This window comes from Camelina sativa, chromosome 12 (genome assembly GCF_030686135.1).
Source record: "Camelina sativa cultivar CO46 ecotype springtype chromosome 12, ASM3068613v1".
Lineage (NCBI taxonomy): Eukaryota > Viridiplantae > Streptophyta > Magnoliopsida > Brassicales > Brassicaceae > Camelina > Camelina sativa.
The window spans coordinates 30,305,502-30,324,625 of record NC_141891.1 but is presented as its reverse complement, the minus strand read 5'-3'; the positions used below and the strand labels follow the sequence as shown (position 1 = coordinate 30,324,625).

Genomic DNA, 19,124 nt, shown 5'->3' with positions numbered 1-19,124 from the left:
ACTAGACCTACATTTATATATAGAAGATAATCTATTTAGTTCATTTTTTCTTTCAGGAAAATATTAAATTTTAAGCTATGATTGAATTATAATATTTTTTAATTAATAATTAGTTTTATGGTTAATTTATGTATCATAATACATAATCTTATGACACAATGTGATTTGTTAGTATTTATCTTAAAGTGTTTATTTATCATTATTGATTGATTATTTGTTTCTTACTTCTTTTTTGTTGTTAAAAATATTTATATATATGCTTTCAAGTTTTAAATTTAGTGGTAATTGACTATATTCTGGTTACTTACAACAACATATATATATATATATATATATATATATATATATATATATTGATAAAAAATCTAAGATTTGATAAAACTAGAGTTTTATGAATATTTAATATATTTGTATAAACAAACCAAATTAAATCAAATAAAAATTATCAAAATCTTCCTACTCATTCATATTTAGAATCATTTTTTCAACCACCACCAAAAAATGTTTAGCCGAGGTGAGAAGTTTATTTCTTACATTTTTTTTCTTCACTAAATGAATAAATTATATATGCTTTCAAATTTTGAAAACAATATATAGAGATTTTTTATTTATTATGTGAATTATGTATTGATTCAAATGTATGCTAAATAAAATCAAATAAATATCTCAAATTAATAATTATGTTTGCAAAATTAGAGGAGGGAGACAATTATAAATTTTCCTTAAATCAAATTGAAATGACTAATGATTTCAGTTATTTTTCACATTCAAAAATTTACTTCTCTTTTAATACATAAGATAATCATCTTTTTTTTTGTAAATTTATTTAGTGTTAATTTCAAAAATTTAACACATAAAGCCATAGTCATATGTACATGTTTTGAACATTATTTTATTATATGTTGCTGTATCTGACAGCATTAGTAGTCTTTATCTGGGTCCATGTGAATTTAGAAGAGAAAAAACTTCACTAGGTTGTTAAATTAATGTTTCGAAAAAAATTTGATGGAAAAGCAAAAAAATTGATTTTAACTTATTATGTAAATTTATTTGTTTGGCCATTTGGTCACAACATTTGGACTAGTACCTCCTAAATGATTGTTCTTAAGGGTGACAACATATATGTTAACAAAGTATATGTTAGCAATTAAATGAAAGACCTTAAACATTCATGAGACAAAACATTGCCAAAAATATATAAAAACCAAGGTGAAGCCAATATAGATATATAAAAACAGAGGAAAATTTGATCTATTCGAGCCATAATATTGCATTAGGTTGAAAAAGGTTTTAATGGTATAAATCACATTTTAAAGAAAAGGAAAATTTCTTTAAAAACCTCAACTTATTTTTATTTGGACGTTTAATACCTAATAGTTTTTGGTTAGAATAAAAACATCTTATGTATTAAACTGGTGTCAGACAAAACTTTATTTTAAAATCGTTGGTGGATTTCAACCCGCGACTTAACAGATGTCGACGGCCATTACTAATGACTGTTAAAAAAAATTATGCAAGTAAATCTACATTCTAAGTTTTCGTTAAACTGATTTCTTGTTTTTAATATCTTTGCATGGAAATATTCAATTTGTTCACATTACTAATTTGATTATCAAGTTAAAACATCAATACCAACAGTGTGGGCTTGAATTTTGAAAATTGATAAAAAAAAAAAATAAAATAAATAACTATGTGGTTTTGGAATGTAGGGAAGGTGTTGGTCTGAACAATATGGAGGCCCCAAAATTTGTTAAAAAAAAATATAATTTTTAACATTTTAAAAGGTGACGATAATAATATTATACTTTTTATGTTATAGTTTTATGATCTGAAAGCTCATGTTTGGAAACTGCATACAGATCCCAAGCTTAAAGTGTTTCTGTGGAAAGTCCTGAGTGGAGCTCTACATGTTATCTCCAAACTCAAAAACAGAGGGATACGGCTCGAAGATAGATGTCAGTTATGTGGTCAGCAAGACGAATCAATCAATCATGGTCTCTTTCAGTGTTTTGGTGCTAGACAGGTCTGGGCTCTTTCAGATTACCCATCTCCTGAGTTCGGCTTCGACAAAGGCTCTGTCTACTCGAACCTCCACCATCTTCTGATTAATAGAGACAACAAACATTGGCCATCTCAGTTGAGGAAAAGTTTTCCCTGGATCATTTGAAGAATCTGGAAGAATAGAAACATCTTCCTCTTTGAAAACAAGTCCTTCTCAGCTCCTGACTCGGTGATAAAAATTCGTGATGATGTTGAGGAATGGTTTATTGCCCAGAGGTTGGATATAAATGGAGAGATGGTACAGGAGACAACAGCGGTAGCAGCTCAACACAACACACATGGAAGAGGTGAACCAGAGGTACGGCCGAGAAGGATTGAAAACTGGAGTCCACCTCCCTTATCTTAGGTTAAATGTAATGTTGGTGTGTCGTGGTTGAGAAGGAACCAACTTGCAGGAGGAGCATGGGTTTTGAGCGATGATAGGGGAAAGTTCTCTTGCACAGTTGAAGAGTTTTTACCAATGTAGAAAGCAAAGTCAAGGCCAACTTTTTGGTTACCAATTGGGCAATCGAATGTCTTTTAAGTCATTGATGTGTCAAAGTCACCATAGCCTTGGAAGATGCTTCACTGGTTCGTTGTGTATTGAGACCAAAAGCTTGGCCATCCTTCAATTATGAATCAGGTGAACTCTTGAGGTTATTAGGTTTTGTAGATAGGTGGAATGTGGAAGTGGAGGGATCAAGAACTAACAGAGGAGCTTTTCTCATTGCTCAAAGTGTCACAAGTGAGTGTAGACTTCAGTCCTATGTAGCAGCGGGTGATCCATCTTGGTTGCATAGGGTTTTCGATCATGAGAGAGTTATATCCTCTGCATAGTTTCGGTTACTTTGGCTTTGGTAGTAGGGTAGGAAATTTTTGGGTATGGCTATGTTCACATAAATGGCATCCTTTAGATTAGACAATAGTGTAACCATGGGAGTTCTTATACTTTTTGGAATCCTTGTAACATCTTTTGTACTCTGTTGATATGTAATCCATCAATATAATTCAGTTGACCAAAAAAAAAAGATGTAGTTAGATTAATAACAAGTATATTAGGTTTTATAGTTTGCTTGTTGTTGCTATTTTTATAATCGTTCTTAAAATCCATCACTAATTTGATTGAGCAAAAAAAAAAAATCGAAGTAAAACATGATTGCAAATCTTTAGAAGAACATTTCTTTTTTTGTATTGTTTAACAAATTAGTCTCTTTTTTTTTTTGTGAGAACAAATTAGTCTTTGTAGGCAGTTCCTACACTATTTTTAGAAGCAATTTACATGTAACTTCACAAAAACAAAAAGAGTGCAGTGACCTTTACTCCTAATCCCAACAATCTGAGAGTTAAAATATCATTATCATTAATAAAAATATAATAATCACAAGTATATATTATTTTTCTTCTATGAAAATTATATATATATAAAATAAAAGTTGGGGAAATCGAAAATGACAAAAAGTGGTTTCTCCGTTTCAAAAAGTAAAATTTCATGACTTGCATTGCGGAGAACCAAAAAAAAAAAAAAATTAGAGTCTCTCACTCTCAATCTCTCATGATCATAATACACCCAACCGCTTTAAACCTCTGACTCTAATCGCTAATTTCAGTATCTCCTCCATTGGTACTGCCGGCGATGACGTCGCTTCTTCTGGTCTTCTTCTTCTTCTTCTTCTTCTTCCTCTTCGGCGTTTCTCCGGTTATCTCCGACGGTTCCGATCACCGTTATAAGGTCGGTGATGATGTTCCCCTTTACGCCAACAAAGTCGGACCGTTTCACAATCCCAGGTCTGTTCGCTAATTCTATTTCAGATCTGAGCTTTTGGTTTTCTGAATTTCGTTTTCCCAATTGCATGAAAGATCTCTCCGCGTTTCGTGTTTCTGATTTAATTTTTGAAATACTAAATTTCCTGGATGAGAACAGTCTCAAGCTTTGATTCGTAATTGTTGGACTGTGCATTAGGAGGATTTGGTGTATATGAATGTGCCTGGGGTGTGTTCTGTATCGTTTCAAGCTTTTTGAATTTTAGTGAATGTTAGTGTAATAGTAATTTAAGCCTCTTTTATGTAGATCATTAGTGATGTTCGATTAATTTTTAGTAACTCTGCTGTCTTAGTTTGACCTAACAATTTTTTTTTTTTTGTTTTCTGTGTTGCAGTGAAACATACCGATACTTTGATCTCCCATTCTGTTCATCAGGTATGTATGAATGGTATATTGCTTAGTTTCCATAGGTGAATTTTTGTTATTTTTATATAGATGAGGCATATCTTTTACAGCTCCTGTTAAGGAAAAGAAGGAAGCTCTTGGGGAAGTTCTCAATGGAGATCGGTTAGTCAGTGCACCCTACAAACTGGAGTTTTTGAATTTCAAGATCTCTGTAGTTGCATGTAGAAAGAGGTTGAGTAGAGAAGACGTTGCTAAGTTTCGTGATGTCATCTTGAAAGACTACTACTTTCAGATGTATTATGATGACTTGCCCATCTGGGGGTTCCTTGGAAAAGTTGTCAAGGATGGCAAAACTGACCCATCCGAGTACAAATACTACCTCTTCAATCACCTGCAGTTTGAGATTTTCTATAACCAGGACCGTGTTATTGAAATTATTGTGAGAACAGACCAGAACTTTCTTGTGGACTTGACTGAGGACAAGGAAGTCGAAGTGGATTTCACATACACAGTTCGATGGAAGGAAACAGAAATTCCATTCGAGAAGAGGATGGAGAAATACTCGCTGGCTTCTTCAATGCCCCACCACTTGGAAATCCACTGGTTCTCTATCATTAACTCATGTGTCACAGTTCTTCTCTTGACTGGTTTCCTTGCCACTATTCTGATGCGAGTCTTGAAGAATGATTTTGTCAAGTAAGATATTAACTAAAGAGCATAGCATAATTGAATTTGTGACTTTCAATATGTCTTGTAACTTACCCTGTAGACTTTTGTACTTCATATAGGTATGCTCATGATGAAGAGGCAGCTGATGACCAAGAAGAGACTGGGTGGAAATTGATTCATGGTGATGTATTTAGGTTCCCAATACACAAATCCCTGCTGGCTGCGGCCCTTGGTTCTGGCACACAACTGTTTACACTGTACGTTTTCACATTGAGTTGTGGTGTTGTTTCTTGTTATTGTGTATTCTTCTCACTTTGTAACACACTTTTTTTTATTTGTATGCAGAGCTGTTTTCATCTTTATGCTTGCGTTAGTTGGTGTCTTTTATCCCTACAACCGTGGAGCATTGTTTACTGCATTGGTGGTCATATATGCACTTACTTCAGGGATTGCCGGATATACTTCTGCTTCTTTCTATTGCCAGCTAGAAGGAACTAATTGGGTAAGTATGGATACTAGTTTATGGGTTTTTGTTTGTCTTAGGATTTTTTTTCTTATTCATATCTTCAGTAGTCAGTCAAAAGTCTTACAACGTGGGCGCAATTAGTCAAATAATCTGGTATAGTTTCTGCCCATGTGATAAGATGCCTGTCTACAGTGCGTAAGTGATATATTTGGTGAAAATTGTCAGTACTGCGGCAATTTGTTTTAGTATTCAGTACTAACTCTATGTGTTCCTTTACTAACTCTCTTTTATCCGGAAAATATGTGTATAGTTGAGGTCTGACCTTAATTGCCCATTAGATGATTAGATTTTTGAGTTTTCTAGTTCTTTTTGCATGCTGGGTTTTAACTCACAGTTCTGAACATTCACTTTTAGCAGTTTGAGGAAAGGCTATGGGCAATCACGTTTATCTTGTTCTCATTTGCAATTGGTTATCTATTTTTAATTTCTCTGTTATTCATATTGCTCCAAATGGTTTGATGCGAGGATGATAGCGTTGACAAAGTGAGTGAACAGTTTTAGAACTCAATAGCTTCATTAAAAAAACTGATATTGGTTGTCCTGTCTTGACAGGTGAGGAATCTTATACTGACTGGAAGCCTCTTCTGTGGACCTCTTTTGCTCACTTTCTCCTTCCTTAATACTGTTGCAATTGCTTACCAAGCCACTGCAGCTTTGCCATTTGGGACAATTGTGGTTATTTTCCTTATATGGGCACTGGTTACTTCACCATTGTTAATACTGGGAGGTATCGCCGGGAAGAACAGAAAGTCCGAGTTTCAAGCTCCTTGTCGTACCACAAAATATCCAAGAGAGATCCCGCCATTGCGCTGGTACCGGAGAACACTTCCGCAGATGGCTATGGCTGGTTTTTTGCCGTTCAGTGCCATTTACATCGAGCTTTACTACATATTTGCCAGTGTTTGGGGTCACAGAATATACACCATCTATAGTATTCTTTCTATCGTCTTCCTTATTCTCGTTATAGTCACTGCTTTCATCACAGTTGCGTTGACATACTTCCAACTTGCTGCTGAAGACCATGAGTGGTGGTGGAGGTAATGTCGTCTTTCTCTTTCTTTAACTTCTGATTCCATTATTTATCTTCTTGTATTTTTAGGGAATATATGAATTAAGTTTCCAACTAATTGAAACTACTTCTGTAGAGGTTTTTCATAACCTTTAACAAAGACAGATATAGTAGTAAGAAAACTTGATTCTTTGCAAATGAGAATCCTATAAGTCGTAATTTTTTTCATTTTGTCTGTGGTGGTTTCATGATCTCAGTTATAGATCAATGCTTTAGCCTGTTTGTCTATAAATTGTTTGATCTTTCTGTGCATCTGACTATTTTGTATATTCTGCATTGAAAGATCATTGCTATGTGGTGGATCAACGGGCTTGTTCATATATGCCTACTGCTTGTATTACTACTATGCACGGTCGGATATGTCAGGGTTCATGCAGACTTCCTTCTTCTTTGGCTACATGGCGTGCATCTGCTACGGATTTTTCCTCATGCTCGGGTCAATCGGATTCCGTGCTTCCCTTCTCTTTGTTCGTCACATTTACCGCTCCATCAAGTGCGAGTAAAACTTGAATATTCAACGACACCTTCTCTAGTGGTGACAGGTAAGAACATCATATTAGTGTTTGGACTTTGACTTGTTGATATCGAAGTTATGGTGCCAATGTTTACTTTTAACCTTGTTGATCATTGTAACAGCGATGGTAAAATGCGGCCGAGGGCCATCGATCCGGTGAAGTTGTCTAGTTTTGGTTTTGGTACCCCTATCATTTTTTTAACAGATCTTTCATTGCTTTTTCTCCGTTGGGATGATGTACTTGAGAACGATCGTGAGATAGAACACTCAATTTTCTCGTACATATTTTCTTCTCCATAGCAGTGACTAGTGTGGCTATATTCTTATAATGACTAATACGACGTCTACAAATTTTAAGGTTTCAACTGGAGACCACTGAAGTACCCCAAAAAAATGTAACAAAATGAATGAGGAATGAAAAAAAAACAAATGTTGAGAAATAAAAAAGAAAAATGCAGAGCAAAAAATTATGTTATTATGATGAATGATTGAATGGTAATTAAAGTGATAATAATATTTTTCTTAAATAATTAATTAATTCATTGAAATTAATTTACTATTTAGTTGACTTTTACATTTGATAGATTAAAAAAAGGATTTTCAAAAATACTCTTTTAATATGTCACTTTTAAAAAATATCCTTTTAAGTTGTTCATTTTCAAAAATATACATTTTATATGTATAAAATAACTAAATTCTAAGCACTAAACTTCAAATAATAAACCATAATCCCTCAAAACTATATCTTAAATGTAAAATAGAGAACCCAAACCTAAAAAAAGAATTCTAAAATTTAATTTAACATATTGTAATGGTGGAAAAAAGGATAAAAATGAAAATGTTTTAAAAATGTATTTTTGAAAAGGTATCTTAAAAGAGTTATTTCTAACAAATTCTCATCAAAAATTTGCGAATTAAATTTATATATTTCATGTTATCTATCAAAATTATTAAATTATATAAAAATTTTAAAATAAAATTGTAGGAGTAATTAAATCAAAAGATATTATTATTATTATTATTTTTTTTGACAACAAAGAGATCAGCTCATATGAGCCAATGCGAAGGAAAAACGTTTACAAACAACACTTGTTGCAGAGATGTATGCGCTTGGCGTGCCAACTTATCCGCACTTACATTTGCACTTCGTGGAAATAGAGACAAAGAGAAAGAAGTAAACTCCTCCATGTCCATCTTGATATCGTCGAGGTAGGTCTTGAAGGCCGGCCAGTCTCGAGGCGAAGACACCATCTTCACCAAGTCTAAGCAATCTGTATAAAAAGCCACTTCCCGATAGTCATGTCCAATCATACACCATATAGCCCAAACAAAGGCTTCTACTTTGGCATGTAATGGTGAAAGACTACGTCGAAAATTGGTTGCACCCCTCGTCGTCAAAGCGTCCTGAAAAGACGAACACACCCATCCTGCACCTGCGAAAGCATCGTCTTCTTTCCACGAGCCATCTACAAAACACTGAAAACCTGAATAACTATGATGAAGGTGACCTAGTCGCTCCAAACCCCGAGTACATGGGGGGGTTGGTCAATGGAGTTGGATCCTCCTCCACCTCCTCTACCTGAGCCTGCAACCAGGAAGTCGCCTCCCCAACCGCTAACCTCACTACATCCTCTGGTTTTTCCATTAAATTTTCAAAGACGCAAGCATTTCTCGCTTTCCAAATGTACCACATGAGCCAGGGAAAAGCTTGTACCTGCGAACCCGGATTTGCTGAACCTAAAAAATGATCTACATTGGTATACAGAGACTCCATGGGAAAAGAATCTGGCCCAATGGGTACGTAAGCTAAAGCCTAAACCTGGTGATCTGGGAGACACCGAAAAATCGCATGATTTATTGTTTCCTCGTCCGCCCCACATCTTGCACAACCTGGATCACAAGCAATACCTCGACGGCGCAGGTTGCCAGACCGAAATGCACCCAGACAACACTTGCCACATAAAATGTTGAATCTTCGGTGGACATGGGACTCTCCAAACCCATCGAGGAGAGGATTAATATCCGGCCCGTACCGAGTAGCCTGAGAAAACCGCTACTTGGCCAAGCGCTCCGTATCATATCCTGATTTGACCGAATATTTTCCAGACTTAGTAAAATGCCAATCTAGGGAATCTTCCATCTGAGAACTACCCAACGGTAAAGCCCCTATCAAAACAGCATCCTCCGGATCAAAATGCTCTAGGAGCAGATCCATACGCCAAGAATTGTTTTGATGATCAATAAAGTTTTGTAATTTTAAAGAAGGGTCCTTGAAGGAGCCTTTACTCAACACTGGTCTCGGGGAATGAGCTGGTATCCATGGATCAGTCCACATAGAAATGGTCTCTCCAGAACCAACCCGTTTAATAAGCCCTTTGTTTACCAGCTGAAACGATACTCCGCCATCAGAGTACGATCAAAAGATATTATTATATTTTCAATATTATTTTACTATCAATATTATTTTCCAATTTTAATTTCTTAAAATTATTTTCTCTCTCTCTCCTCAATTAACAGATTCTATTTCAGTGTAATTTTCTCCCGATTAAAAAGAGCTCTCTCTCTCTCTCTGTCGATCGATTTTGGGATCCCTAGCCTCCAGCAGGTAAGATATATCAGCTGCTTAGCTTTCTCATTTCTCATCTACAGACAAATAAGAAGAGCTCTCTCTCTCTCTCTCGATTTTAATTTTGATTTTTCGATTGGGCTTCCGATTTGTTTATCCTGAGTTGATTTTGCACTTTTGATTATTCAGAATTCCGTATTTGGCTTCTGATTATAATGATGTTGATTCACGTTCATATACATATATAGTCTTTGCAGAAGAACAATTCATATTCATTCGTCTCTAGAGTTTTTTAAGTGAGAAGGAATGTTTACAAATAAGGAAAGACAAGAAGAACGTACAGGAAAACATGGAACACCAAGGCTTCAATTTCTACAGGTCTTTCTCAAGAACCTAGTTACCATATAGTTTGTCTGAAATTGTTTATATCTCTCTGTGAGAAGCATTGTTGTTGGAGCTTAGTTTCTGTCTTCTTTTTTTTTTTTTTTAATTGCAGGAGCTTGTGAGTCAGTTTCAGAATGCAACTGATCAAGGTAGGATGTACTAGTTTGGGTTTTAGTAGTAGACCATAATAAGTATTGATTCATGTTTCTGTTTCAACATTTCGAAAGTATTGTTGCATAAAGACTGGCTTTGGTGCTTTCTTGTGATTAATATATCTGTTGACATTTGTTTTTGTGTGAAATGTTGAGTCTATACGCATTGCTGATTTGCATATATGATTTATAAGGATTGTGTGTGTGTGTGTGTGTGTGTGTGTGTGTGTGTGTGTGGCTCATATGGAACATTAGGGTACTTAAAATAGAAGATACGGTGGTTTGTGTTAAACAATCCCTTATGGCAAATTGCTGTCATCACTTTCAAATGCTTCTGTTAAACTATAGATTTAGCTAGCCTAATTAAGTATATCTCTGGTTTTTTCACTTAGTTTTGTCAAGTTATTTTGACACAATTATTGTTTTTGCACCTGCAGATACAAAGGAGAAAATTGTAGCAAACTTGGGGAATTTCGCATATGACCCTTACAACTTCATTATTTTACGTCAGGTAACTCTCTGAGTATGCTCATCTTCTTCTATCGTTTCCCATGGAGAACCCAAATATCCCCCACTTCAATTTTCTCACGATGAAAATGTTAATGGTGTACTCGATCAGCTAAATGTCTTGGAACTATTCATAGACTGTCTAACAGAGCCAAATGAAAAGCTTGTGGAATTTGGAATAGGAGGATTATGCAACGCTTGTGCCGGTAAAATGCCTGGAATATACAGTTTTACTCTCTGATTCTAAACTGTTTTTTGTTGTTGCCATAACTGCAATTTACTGATCATCAAACTAAATGCTCTTTTCTCTTCTTGTGCAGACCCAAAAAATGTTGCTACAATTGTCGAGGCTGATGGAATTCCTCTTATAATCAAATGTTTATCAAGTCCTGTACGGAACACTGTGAGTCCACACGAGTTTCTCGCCTCATTAATGTGTTTTCTGGTGTTTAAAATGGAAACTCAAAATTGTTTGTTTTCAAATAGGTGAATTACGCCCTTGGGGCGTTGTATTACATGTGTGACTATAACAGAGCAACAAGAGAGCAGATCTTGAGACCAGAAGTGGTGGATCTCATAGAGAGGTACGCAGCGGCTGATTCAGTCAGTGTAAGCTTTAGTAACTTGGCTAAGGCGTTTCTTGACAAGCATGTTCATGCATACACATGAGATTCTTGAATATTATCTTGGCTATTTTTGGTTGGAATTAGCTTGTATAGCAATGGGCCAAAACACAAACGCTACAATGGATGTGTTGATTTTTGATGTTTTGTGATAATATAGATGAGTAATATAAAGGCTAGATGAGTAGTTGGATCCAGTTGGTGGTCGTAGTTCATATTATATGAAAACTTCATAAATTCGAGAACACTTGGCGTTGTTTGGTAAGATCATGGCTAATCCCATTGTCGACATGGACAGTGAGATCTCTCACAGTTAAATGGGACGGGTCTCATGGTTAAATTAAAAGATATAGAAAGAACTTGAATATAAAGAATGTCTCTCTTTATTAATATGTTTAGAAAATCTTCTCTCGAAACTAAACACTTCTTAAGCTCTCTCTTAATCTTATATCAAGGTCACAACTCAACACATGATATATATAGAGGCTTTCTTATTCCTATTTCTATTAGGACTTAGAACTAGATAACTCCTAATTCTAACTTGAACATATTTTGAGTCTCTCTCTTATCCTTATCACTCCATTGTAAGGATAACTTAGACTTCAAGTTTCAAAACTTATCCAACAATCTCCCTCTTAAGCTTTGAATTACTCTTTGTCAAATCATGAACACCAAGCTTCTCATTTCCATAAATTGAATTCTTGCCAATGCCTTTGTCAATGCATCCGCCTTCTGATCAACTCCAGGAATGTGATCCACATAGATGAGTACCCTCTCAACACATTCACGAATAAAGTGAAAACGTTTGTGAATGTGTTTACTTTTGCCGTGAAAGACAGGATTCCTTGCGAGTGCGATTGCTGCTTTGTTGTCGACGTACAACATGATCTGCCTACTCTTCCAGCCTGTGATTTCACTTAAAAGATCTTGGAGCCAAATTGCATGCTTAGCTCCTTCTGTTGCTGCCATAGACTCGACTTCACAAGATGAGAGTGCGACTGTGTCCTGTTTCTGTGAACACCAAGTAATTGGTGTGTCTCCAAAGAAAAACATGTGACCAGTTGTACTCCTTCCATCATCTTGATCGACATTGTGACTACTGTCACTAAATTCCACTATCTCCTTCAAGCCTCCTCGCTTGTACTTCAATCTATAAGATGTTGTTCCTCTCAGATATCGTAATATCTGTTTCATGATCTCACCATGTGATTTGCGCGGACTCTGCATTTATCTGCTTGTTATACCTACTGCGAATGCCAAGTCAGGAAGCATATGCAGTAAGTACCTCAAACAACCAACATTCCTTCGATAACGAGTATGATCTATCTCCAATTCTTCAAGAGCTTTGGAAACCTGCAAACCAAACTCCATTGGAATTAAAGTTGGACTACAACTCGCTAATCTAGCTTCCACTAGAATCCTACGTGCATAGCCTTCTTGTTTAATAGTGATTCCGTCTTCCTCTTGATTCATCTCAATACCAAGGTAGTAAGTTAGCTTGCCTAGATCAGTCATCTCGAACTTTGCAGACATCTCTGCTTTGAACTCTTTTATTGCCTTAAGGTTGTTACCCGTAACCAACAAATCGATATACCGCAACTAAGAGCAGATCAACTCCTTTTGACTTTCGATACACAGATGTTTCTTTAACACACCTCTTGAAGCCTAACTCCTTCAAAATTTGATCTAGCTTTGTATTCCAAGCTCGTGGAGCTTGTCTTAATCCATACAAGGCCTTAGACAACTTATAAACTCTATGCTCCTCACCTTTTATCTCGAAACCCTCTGGTTGATCGACATAAACATCTTCTTTTAGTTCACTGTGCAAAAACGCCGTTTTCACATCTAAGTGATGGATCTCCCATCCATCTGCTGCAGCCAAGGCAATTAGTAATCGTATAGTTTCTATAAGAACTACTACAGGGAAAGCTTCACCAAAGTCAATACCACTTTCTTGCACATACCCTTTGGCAACCAGTCTTGCCTTATGCTTACTTATAGAGCCGTCTACATTTCTTTTGATTTTAAAAACCCATTTAAGCCCTATTACCTTCACATCTCTTAGCTTATCAACAAGAACCCATGTCTTGTTTTTTGTTGATAGAATCTATCTCATCCTTACAAGCAACTCTTCAAACTTGCTGGTCTTTAGCATCTCTGTAAAACAACGGTTCATCATTGATCAAGAACAGAAGTATTTCACTTTCTACCGTTGACAATAGAACATAGTCTTCAAAACGTTTTGGCTTCTAGGTTGGGCGAGTAGTTCTTCGTAGAGGTTGCTGTTGTTGTGTATCTTGGGTGACAATGATCTCATTGTCATCTCTGTTTTCCTGAGATGTAACACTCTCTGTTTCATCTTCATCTTGATCTTCAATGTCATTATTTGTCACAACCGGTCCTTCTCCTGCATCCTCAACATCACCCCACCGCATATGAAACATCCCTGGTTCACTAACGGATTGTGCAGTTGAAACAAGATATATTTGTGGGTGTGATATGATGAATGTATGCAATGGTGAGATATGAATGAATGGATGGTAAGGTGTTTCAATTCCCCTTATGCAGTTGCAGTAGCAGTATAAGAGGTGTCAATCCAATATGAGAGTTGTGAACAATCAAGATGTGTATATGAGCCTAAGTTAAGCCAAGTATGCAAAGGATGTTTGTCACTAACAATCCTATTGATGAATGTAAAGAGCAGAAGGTAAAGCTACTAGAACTAGATGCTAAATGTAAATGGAACAGAATGATTATGACTAATATGAAGCTAGAACAGAAATAGAAACTATACTAATGAACTAATGCAAGACAAGTAATGAACAAGACACTAAGAGAATGCAACAGAAATGCAACTAGAATGAAACAAGAGATAAGACATAACAACTACAAATCATAAACAAGAGTTCTGGGGATGAACTCGAGCAAGCACTCGATCGAGTGTAGATCGAGTGCAGGGTCGAGCTGGGCAAATCCGTGAAACAGAGCAATACAAGAAAAACAGAGCAATACACAAGCGAATCAAACAACGATCAAACAGCAGGATTAAGACTTAAAAATTAATAAACAAGGAAGGCCTTGAGGAGGGATTCATGGGCTGGACTAATGGATGAGGTCATCTAACTTGGTCAACAAATCTCAAGCAAACTTTGAGCTAATCTCTAGACATATATTTCTAAGACAAGTTTAATCCACTCTCATGGCAAGAAACAATCAAACCTATGCATCTCTAGACTTGTTCTCACAAAGTAAAGAATCTACACAAGAAGGCATTAAGCAATATGTCTCATACCAAACAAGACCTCTAATCTCTTAGCAAGCCTAATGGTAAGCTCTAGATCTAGCCTTATCTATGCTTCTTAAACATTGGTGTGATGCTAAGATGCTTGAAATCAAACCCTACCCTCTCAGTTATAGGATCAGCATTAAGAACATCTAGCCTAAAAGAGATTCTACCACGATCAAGCTTGACCAAAGCAAACAAACCTCAAACACAGCCCAGCCTAACCCATCCTCAAGATCCTAAGCTACTACTCACAAGAACACATGATGAACATCAAAGTCATAAACCCAGAAAATACTGAAACTTGCATCAAATGAAAGATAAAGCAAAGATCTACAATATTCAAGAATTAATCAAACACGAATTCTTAATATCTTGAAAGTTATGAAACCAACAAAATCCAAGAATCTTATGTCTTCTCTCTTAAAAGAGTACAAGATCTAAGAAAAATAAAAGTGCAAAAGGAATAATTCCCAAAAGGGTACAAACTAGGTTTCTGACTATTCTAAAAAGCTGGACCCTTGGTGGCTGCTGGGTACAAGGTCTTTAAATAGAAAAAGTAGTGGAAGCCCTAAAAATGCTAAAAGACAAAACAGCTAGGCGGCTCGGCCAACTCGACCCGGTGCTCGGTCGAGTGACCGGTCGAGTTGGCTTCTCTCGTGCAGCTTCCACTCGGTCGAGTCCCTCTCTGCACACGGTCGAGTGTCTGGTCGAGTGGGCGGTCGAGTGGGACTCCAGACCTTGGTTCTTCAGCCATAACTCTCTTGCTTTCCCTTCATGATTGCTTCACTTCTCCTCAGCATTGCTTCCATGCTCCTTAAGCTCCAAAATCACCTGATTATGCATGAAAAGATGCAAATGCAATGGAACTAAACTCTAATGCATGATTAGTCCTAAAGCTATGCAATAATGGTGAAAATGGATAGCAAAAGATGCAAAAGATGTGAATATACTAAGTGAAAACAGGGTAAAATATATGAACATCAACACCCCCAAACTTAGTCTTTGCTTGCCCTCAAGCAAATAATCAAGACATAAGAAGGTAGGTGAGGTTTGAAAGTGGGATCTCAGCTCCTAAAGCTTGCAAATAAACCGTCTAGAATCAATGTCCAAGTTACTAGTACTATGATGCAAGTTGAATGAGCTGTACTTAAAGATTTTAGACAAGCATATCACAACCTTTACTGATTTGAGCCTTAGATATCCACATGCATTCAAATCAACCATTTCCTTTAACATTCATTAATCAAGAACATGAATCAATTCTATGCAATGCTTAAACTCACTTGGCTTGGTGATAAAGGTTAAGAGACAATAATGGTCTCTTTTTAGAGTGGGGCTTATCAATATCAAGGTTCTCTCATAGAAATGGATTGAGCTTTAGAAGAATGCTAAAGGTAAGAACACTTAGACACATACAAGAACAAAACCTTGTCTACCCAAAGGCACCCAAAAAATTCATCCTATCAATCTAAACCCAAATGATCCTAGTGCTACCCTTTAACTTCTTCTTTTCTCTTTCACCCTTTTCTCTTTTGGTTTTCAAGCCTTAGGAGAGGTTTCTTATTTGATCTTTCTAGTGGGATGGGGGATTCTTACTTATTTGCTATGATTCTCTTTTCTTCTTATTCTTAAGACATACAAGCTTTTTGCTAGACTTTTATTTTCTTTCTTTTCTTTTCTTTAACTAGAACCATAAAATTTTTTACTTCCCATCCTTTCACTAGACCTTGCTTAAACACATTCTCCTCTTAAAGACTCTACCCTTTTTTCTTTCTCTTTTTCCTCTTTTCTTTTCAAAATAGCCAAGTCCCAAACCCAACAAGTGAACCACCTAGTCCTATCTAGTTTGAAAAAATGCAAACTAGAACTACACAAGGCTTTACTCTTGTCAGTTCAAACCTAACACTTTCTACCAAGGTCAATCCCAAAAATAGGCCTCACACACACAAGAATAAACATGGCTTGAAAGAAGGGATGATTAAGGGGTAGGGAAACTGATTTCAATAGTTAATCAATCACTTGGATCAACAAGAGTGGTAAAAAGGAGAAAGATGATCCAAATATGTATATGGTATCCATGAGTTTAAAGCAATGCACACATTGATAACTGAAATTCAATATTAGGTTCTTATAGATAGGAAATAGCTTCAAATCACAACATGCTTCAATATAGACCAAATGCAATGCAGGAATTCAAGGCTTGGTTCAATCTTATGCTTCTAACCACTCAACTAGCATCAAAGTACTATTAACTTGCGCATTGATCCTAGTCTAGTGAATTAAGCAAGCTAACAAGGAAAAACTCATCATAGATCCCTAATGCAAATATTATACAATCCTACATGAAACATGCTAAACAAGATCCTAATATGCAATGCAAACTACATGAACACTCTTTTTTTATAAAGATTTTTGCAAAAAATTTTCAAATTTTTAGGGTTTTTCTATGCCTTAGATGCTATGCAAATACTAACATGATGATGCTAAAAATTTGAAATAAGAACACAAAACAAAATGTCAAATGCTATCTCAAACCCTCCCTCAAACTTAAATCACACAGTCCTCTGTGTGAAAGAAATTTGATTGAAGATTCAAGACCAAAAACAAAACACAATTTCAAATGCAATGATATTTACAAGGGAAAGTGATAGTGGTACCTCAAGGATTGGAGAAGAAGTTGTCCACATCCTCTTGCATACTGTCAAATGTGTAGTTGGGGTCTTGTTGATCACTTGGAGATGGAGTTTGGGGCAGCTCGACGACGGCGATCGACCTGCACTCGGTCGAGTGCGTGCTCGAGCTGGACTGCGAGTGTTCTTTCCTTCTTCTATCTAGACTCCCTTGCTTCCCTGACCACGAAAACACCAAAAAAAAAATCAAAATACCAAAAACTCCTAAGAAATAAAGACAAAGATACCTTAGGGACTTCCTCCATAGTGAGCTTGTTTAGAGTCACTAAGCTTGACTTCTTCTAGCTTTTCAAGCTTGGTTTGGAGACTGAGGTGATGAAATCCCCCCTGGTTCTACTTGATAACCTTGGTGTTGTTCCTTGATCACTACTTCCTTAACACTTGAACCATGTTTCTTCTTAAACTTGAGTCTTGGTCTTGCCTTCTTCAAAGACCTCTTGTTGAGCTGAACTTGAAGATCCTTCACTAAACCAGCTAACACTTGAACTGAAACCTTTAGCTCTTGGACAGTCTTGGCTTGGGCTGAACCTTTAATCCTAGGGTCCTCTCCATCCTCAAAAACTTCACAACTAGCTTTTTTCTCTACCACAAAGTGCTGACCTTCAATAGTAGGTTGATGTGTTGAATTCTTGATGTCAAACTTCATAGTGAAGTCTTTAGCAAGGTGGAGCTTGATGGTTCTCATCTTAACATCAATTACTGCCCCAGCTGTGGCTAATAATGGTCTTCCCAAGATGAGAGGATCTTCTGGCTCTTGGTCCATGTTCATGATCACAAAATCAGTTGGGATTCTAGCCTTCCCTATCTTAACTGGAAAATCTTCAATTACTCCAAGCACATCCCTCTTGGATCCATCTGCTAGGCCAATATAGAGATTGAAAGGCTTAAAATGTTCATATCCCAACTTCTCAGCCACTGAATATGGCATTAAGCTCACTGAAGCTCCTAGATCACATAGACACTTGTTGAAGTGCATATAACTGATGGAGCATGGTAGGTTGAATGAGCCTGGATCCTTAAGCTTTGTTGGGACAACAGCTTTTCCAATCTCTCTCAAATCCTTCATGTCTTGATCATGAGCCTTCTTCTTGGATAATTCAAGAAGCATGTCCTTAAGGAAAGGTTGATTAGCATATTTTTCCAAAGGAGGTCCTCTCTCTTCCTCTTTCTCCTCAATAACAACCTCTTGTAGTATGACCATCACTTCTCTCTTCTCAATGACAACCTCTTCCTTCAAAGTCATCACTTCCTCTTGTTGCAAAGCCATCTCTTCCCTTTTCTCAATTATCTCCCTGAGTTCTTTCAGCTTTTGTGCCTTGAAACGCCCTGGGAATGGTAGAGGCGGTTTGTAAGCGGGAGGGATGTATCTAGCAGGCTTAACAGCTTCAGTGTCTTCAACTCGATCGGCCACTCGATATGGCACTCGGTCGAGTGCTTGCTCAAGCACCTGGTCGAGTGCTTTGACGAATTCAGTCTGCTGTGCACAATCTTCACTCTGGGCTTCAATAAATGATGAATCCTCCCCACCTTGAGCCTCACTGTCCTCAGTGACATCTTCTTCATAGAGATTAATAGCTTTAGCTGTGAACTCCCTTGGGTTTGGCTTAGGAGCTGAAGTAGAAGCAACGGAGCTTTCCATGTACTTGACCTTAGATTTTAGGTTACTAGAATAGGAATTCAATGTTTGGTTCAGCTCATCAAACTGCTTTGCTACCTCAATCTGCCCAGTTGCTTGCCCAAGCATAAATTGTTGCATCATAGCGCTTAAGTCAGGTTCTTGGGATTGTGAGGTCTGAAACATTGGAGGGTGACACCATTGAGCCTGGAATCCTGGTTGATGTTGCCATGGTACAGAATGGAACATTCTGCTGTGAAACATGATGACTGACTTGGACAGGCACTCGGTCGAGCGCAAGCTCGAGTGGGTGGTC

At 36.8% G+C, this 19,124-nt stretch overlaps 4 protein-coding genes across 5 annotated transcripts; 2 read left to right on the top strand and 2 right to left on the bottom strand.

Annotated features, from left to right (window-relative positions):
* The first annotated feature begins 3,455 nt into the window (after nucleotides 1-3,455).
* Nucleotides 3,456-7,350, top strand: LOC104732622 (transmembrane 9 superfamily member 4). Its single transcript, XM_010452185.3, has 8 exons — nucleotides 3,456-3,825; nucleotides 4,197-4,237; nucleotides 4,318-4,903; nucleotides 4,996-5,133; nucleotides 5,222-5,378; nucleotides 5,955-6,439; nucleotides 6,755-7,013; nucleotides 7,108-7,350. Exons 1-7 carry the CDS (start codon nucleotides 3,674-3,676, stop codon nucleotides 6,972-6,974), a joined length of 1,779 nt encoding a protein of 592 aa, XP_010450487.2. The 5' UTR covers nucleotides 3,456-3,673; the 3' UTR covers nucleotides 6,975-7,013; nucleotides 7,108-7,350.
* A 682-nt stretch (nucleotides 7,351-8,032) lies between these two features.
* LOC147931119 (uncharacterized) lies at nucleotides 8,033-8,989 on the bottom strand. Its single transcript, XM_087477186.1, has 3 exons — nucleotides 8,894-8,989; nucleotides 8,565-8,699; nucleotides 8,033-8,461 (listed from the first exon to the last, which is right to left on the bottom strand). The coding sequence occupies exons 1-3, from the start codon at nucleotides 8,987-8,989 to the stop codon at nucleotides 8,033-8,035; spliced, it is 660 nt and encodes a 219-aa protein (XP_087333312.1).
* A 458-nt stretch (nucleotides 8,990-9,447) lies between these two features.
* LOC104732621 (uncharacterized) lies at nucleotides 9,448-11,391 on the top strand. 2 transcript variants are annotated; one of them, XM_010452183.3, is made up of 7 exons: nucleotides 9,448-9,590; nucleotides 9,800-9,929; nucleotides 10,048-10,084; nucleotides 10,525-10,598; nucleotides 10,707-10,800; nucleotides 10,915-10,997; nucleotides 11,081-11,391. In XM_010452183.3, the coding sequence occupies exons 2-7, from the start codon at nucleotides 9,858-9,860 to the stop codon at nucleotides 11,261-11,263; spliced, it is 543 nt and encodes a 180-aa protein (XP_010450485.2). In that variant the 5' UTR covers nucleotides 9,448-9,590; nucleotides 9,800-9,857; the 3' UTR covers nucleotides 11,264-11,391. The 2 variants fall into 2 exon arrangements, with proteins under 2 accessions (XP_010450485.2, XP_010450486.2); XM_010452184.3 differs by having other exon boundaries at nucleotides 9,498-9,590; nucleotides 9,809-9,929.
* A 483-nt stretch (nucleotides 11,392-11,874) lies between these two features.
* LOC147931118 (secreted RxLR effector protein 161-like) lies at nucleotides 11,875-12,444 on the bottom strand. Its single transcript, XM_087477185.1, has one exon. It carries the CDS (start codon nucleotides 12,442-12,444, stop codon nucleotides 11,875-11,877), a length of 570 nt encoding a protein of 189 aa, XP_087333311.1.
* Between the last annotated feature and the right edge of the window lie 6,680 nt (nucleotides 12,445-19,124).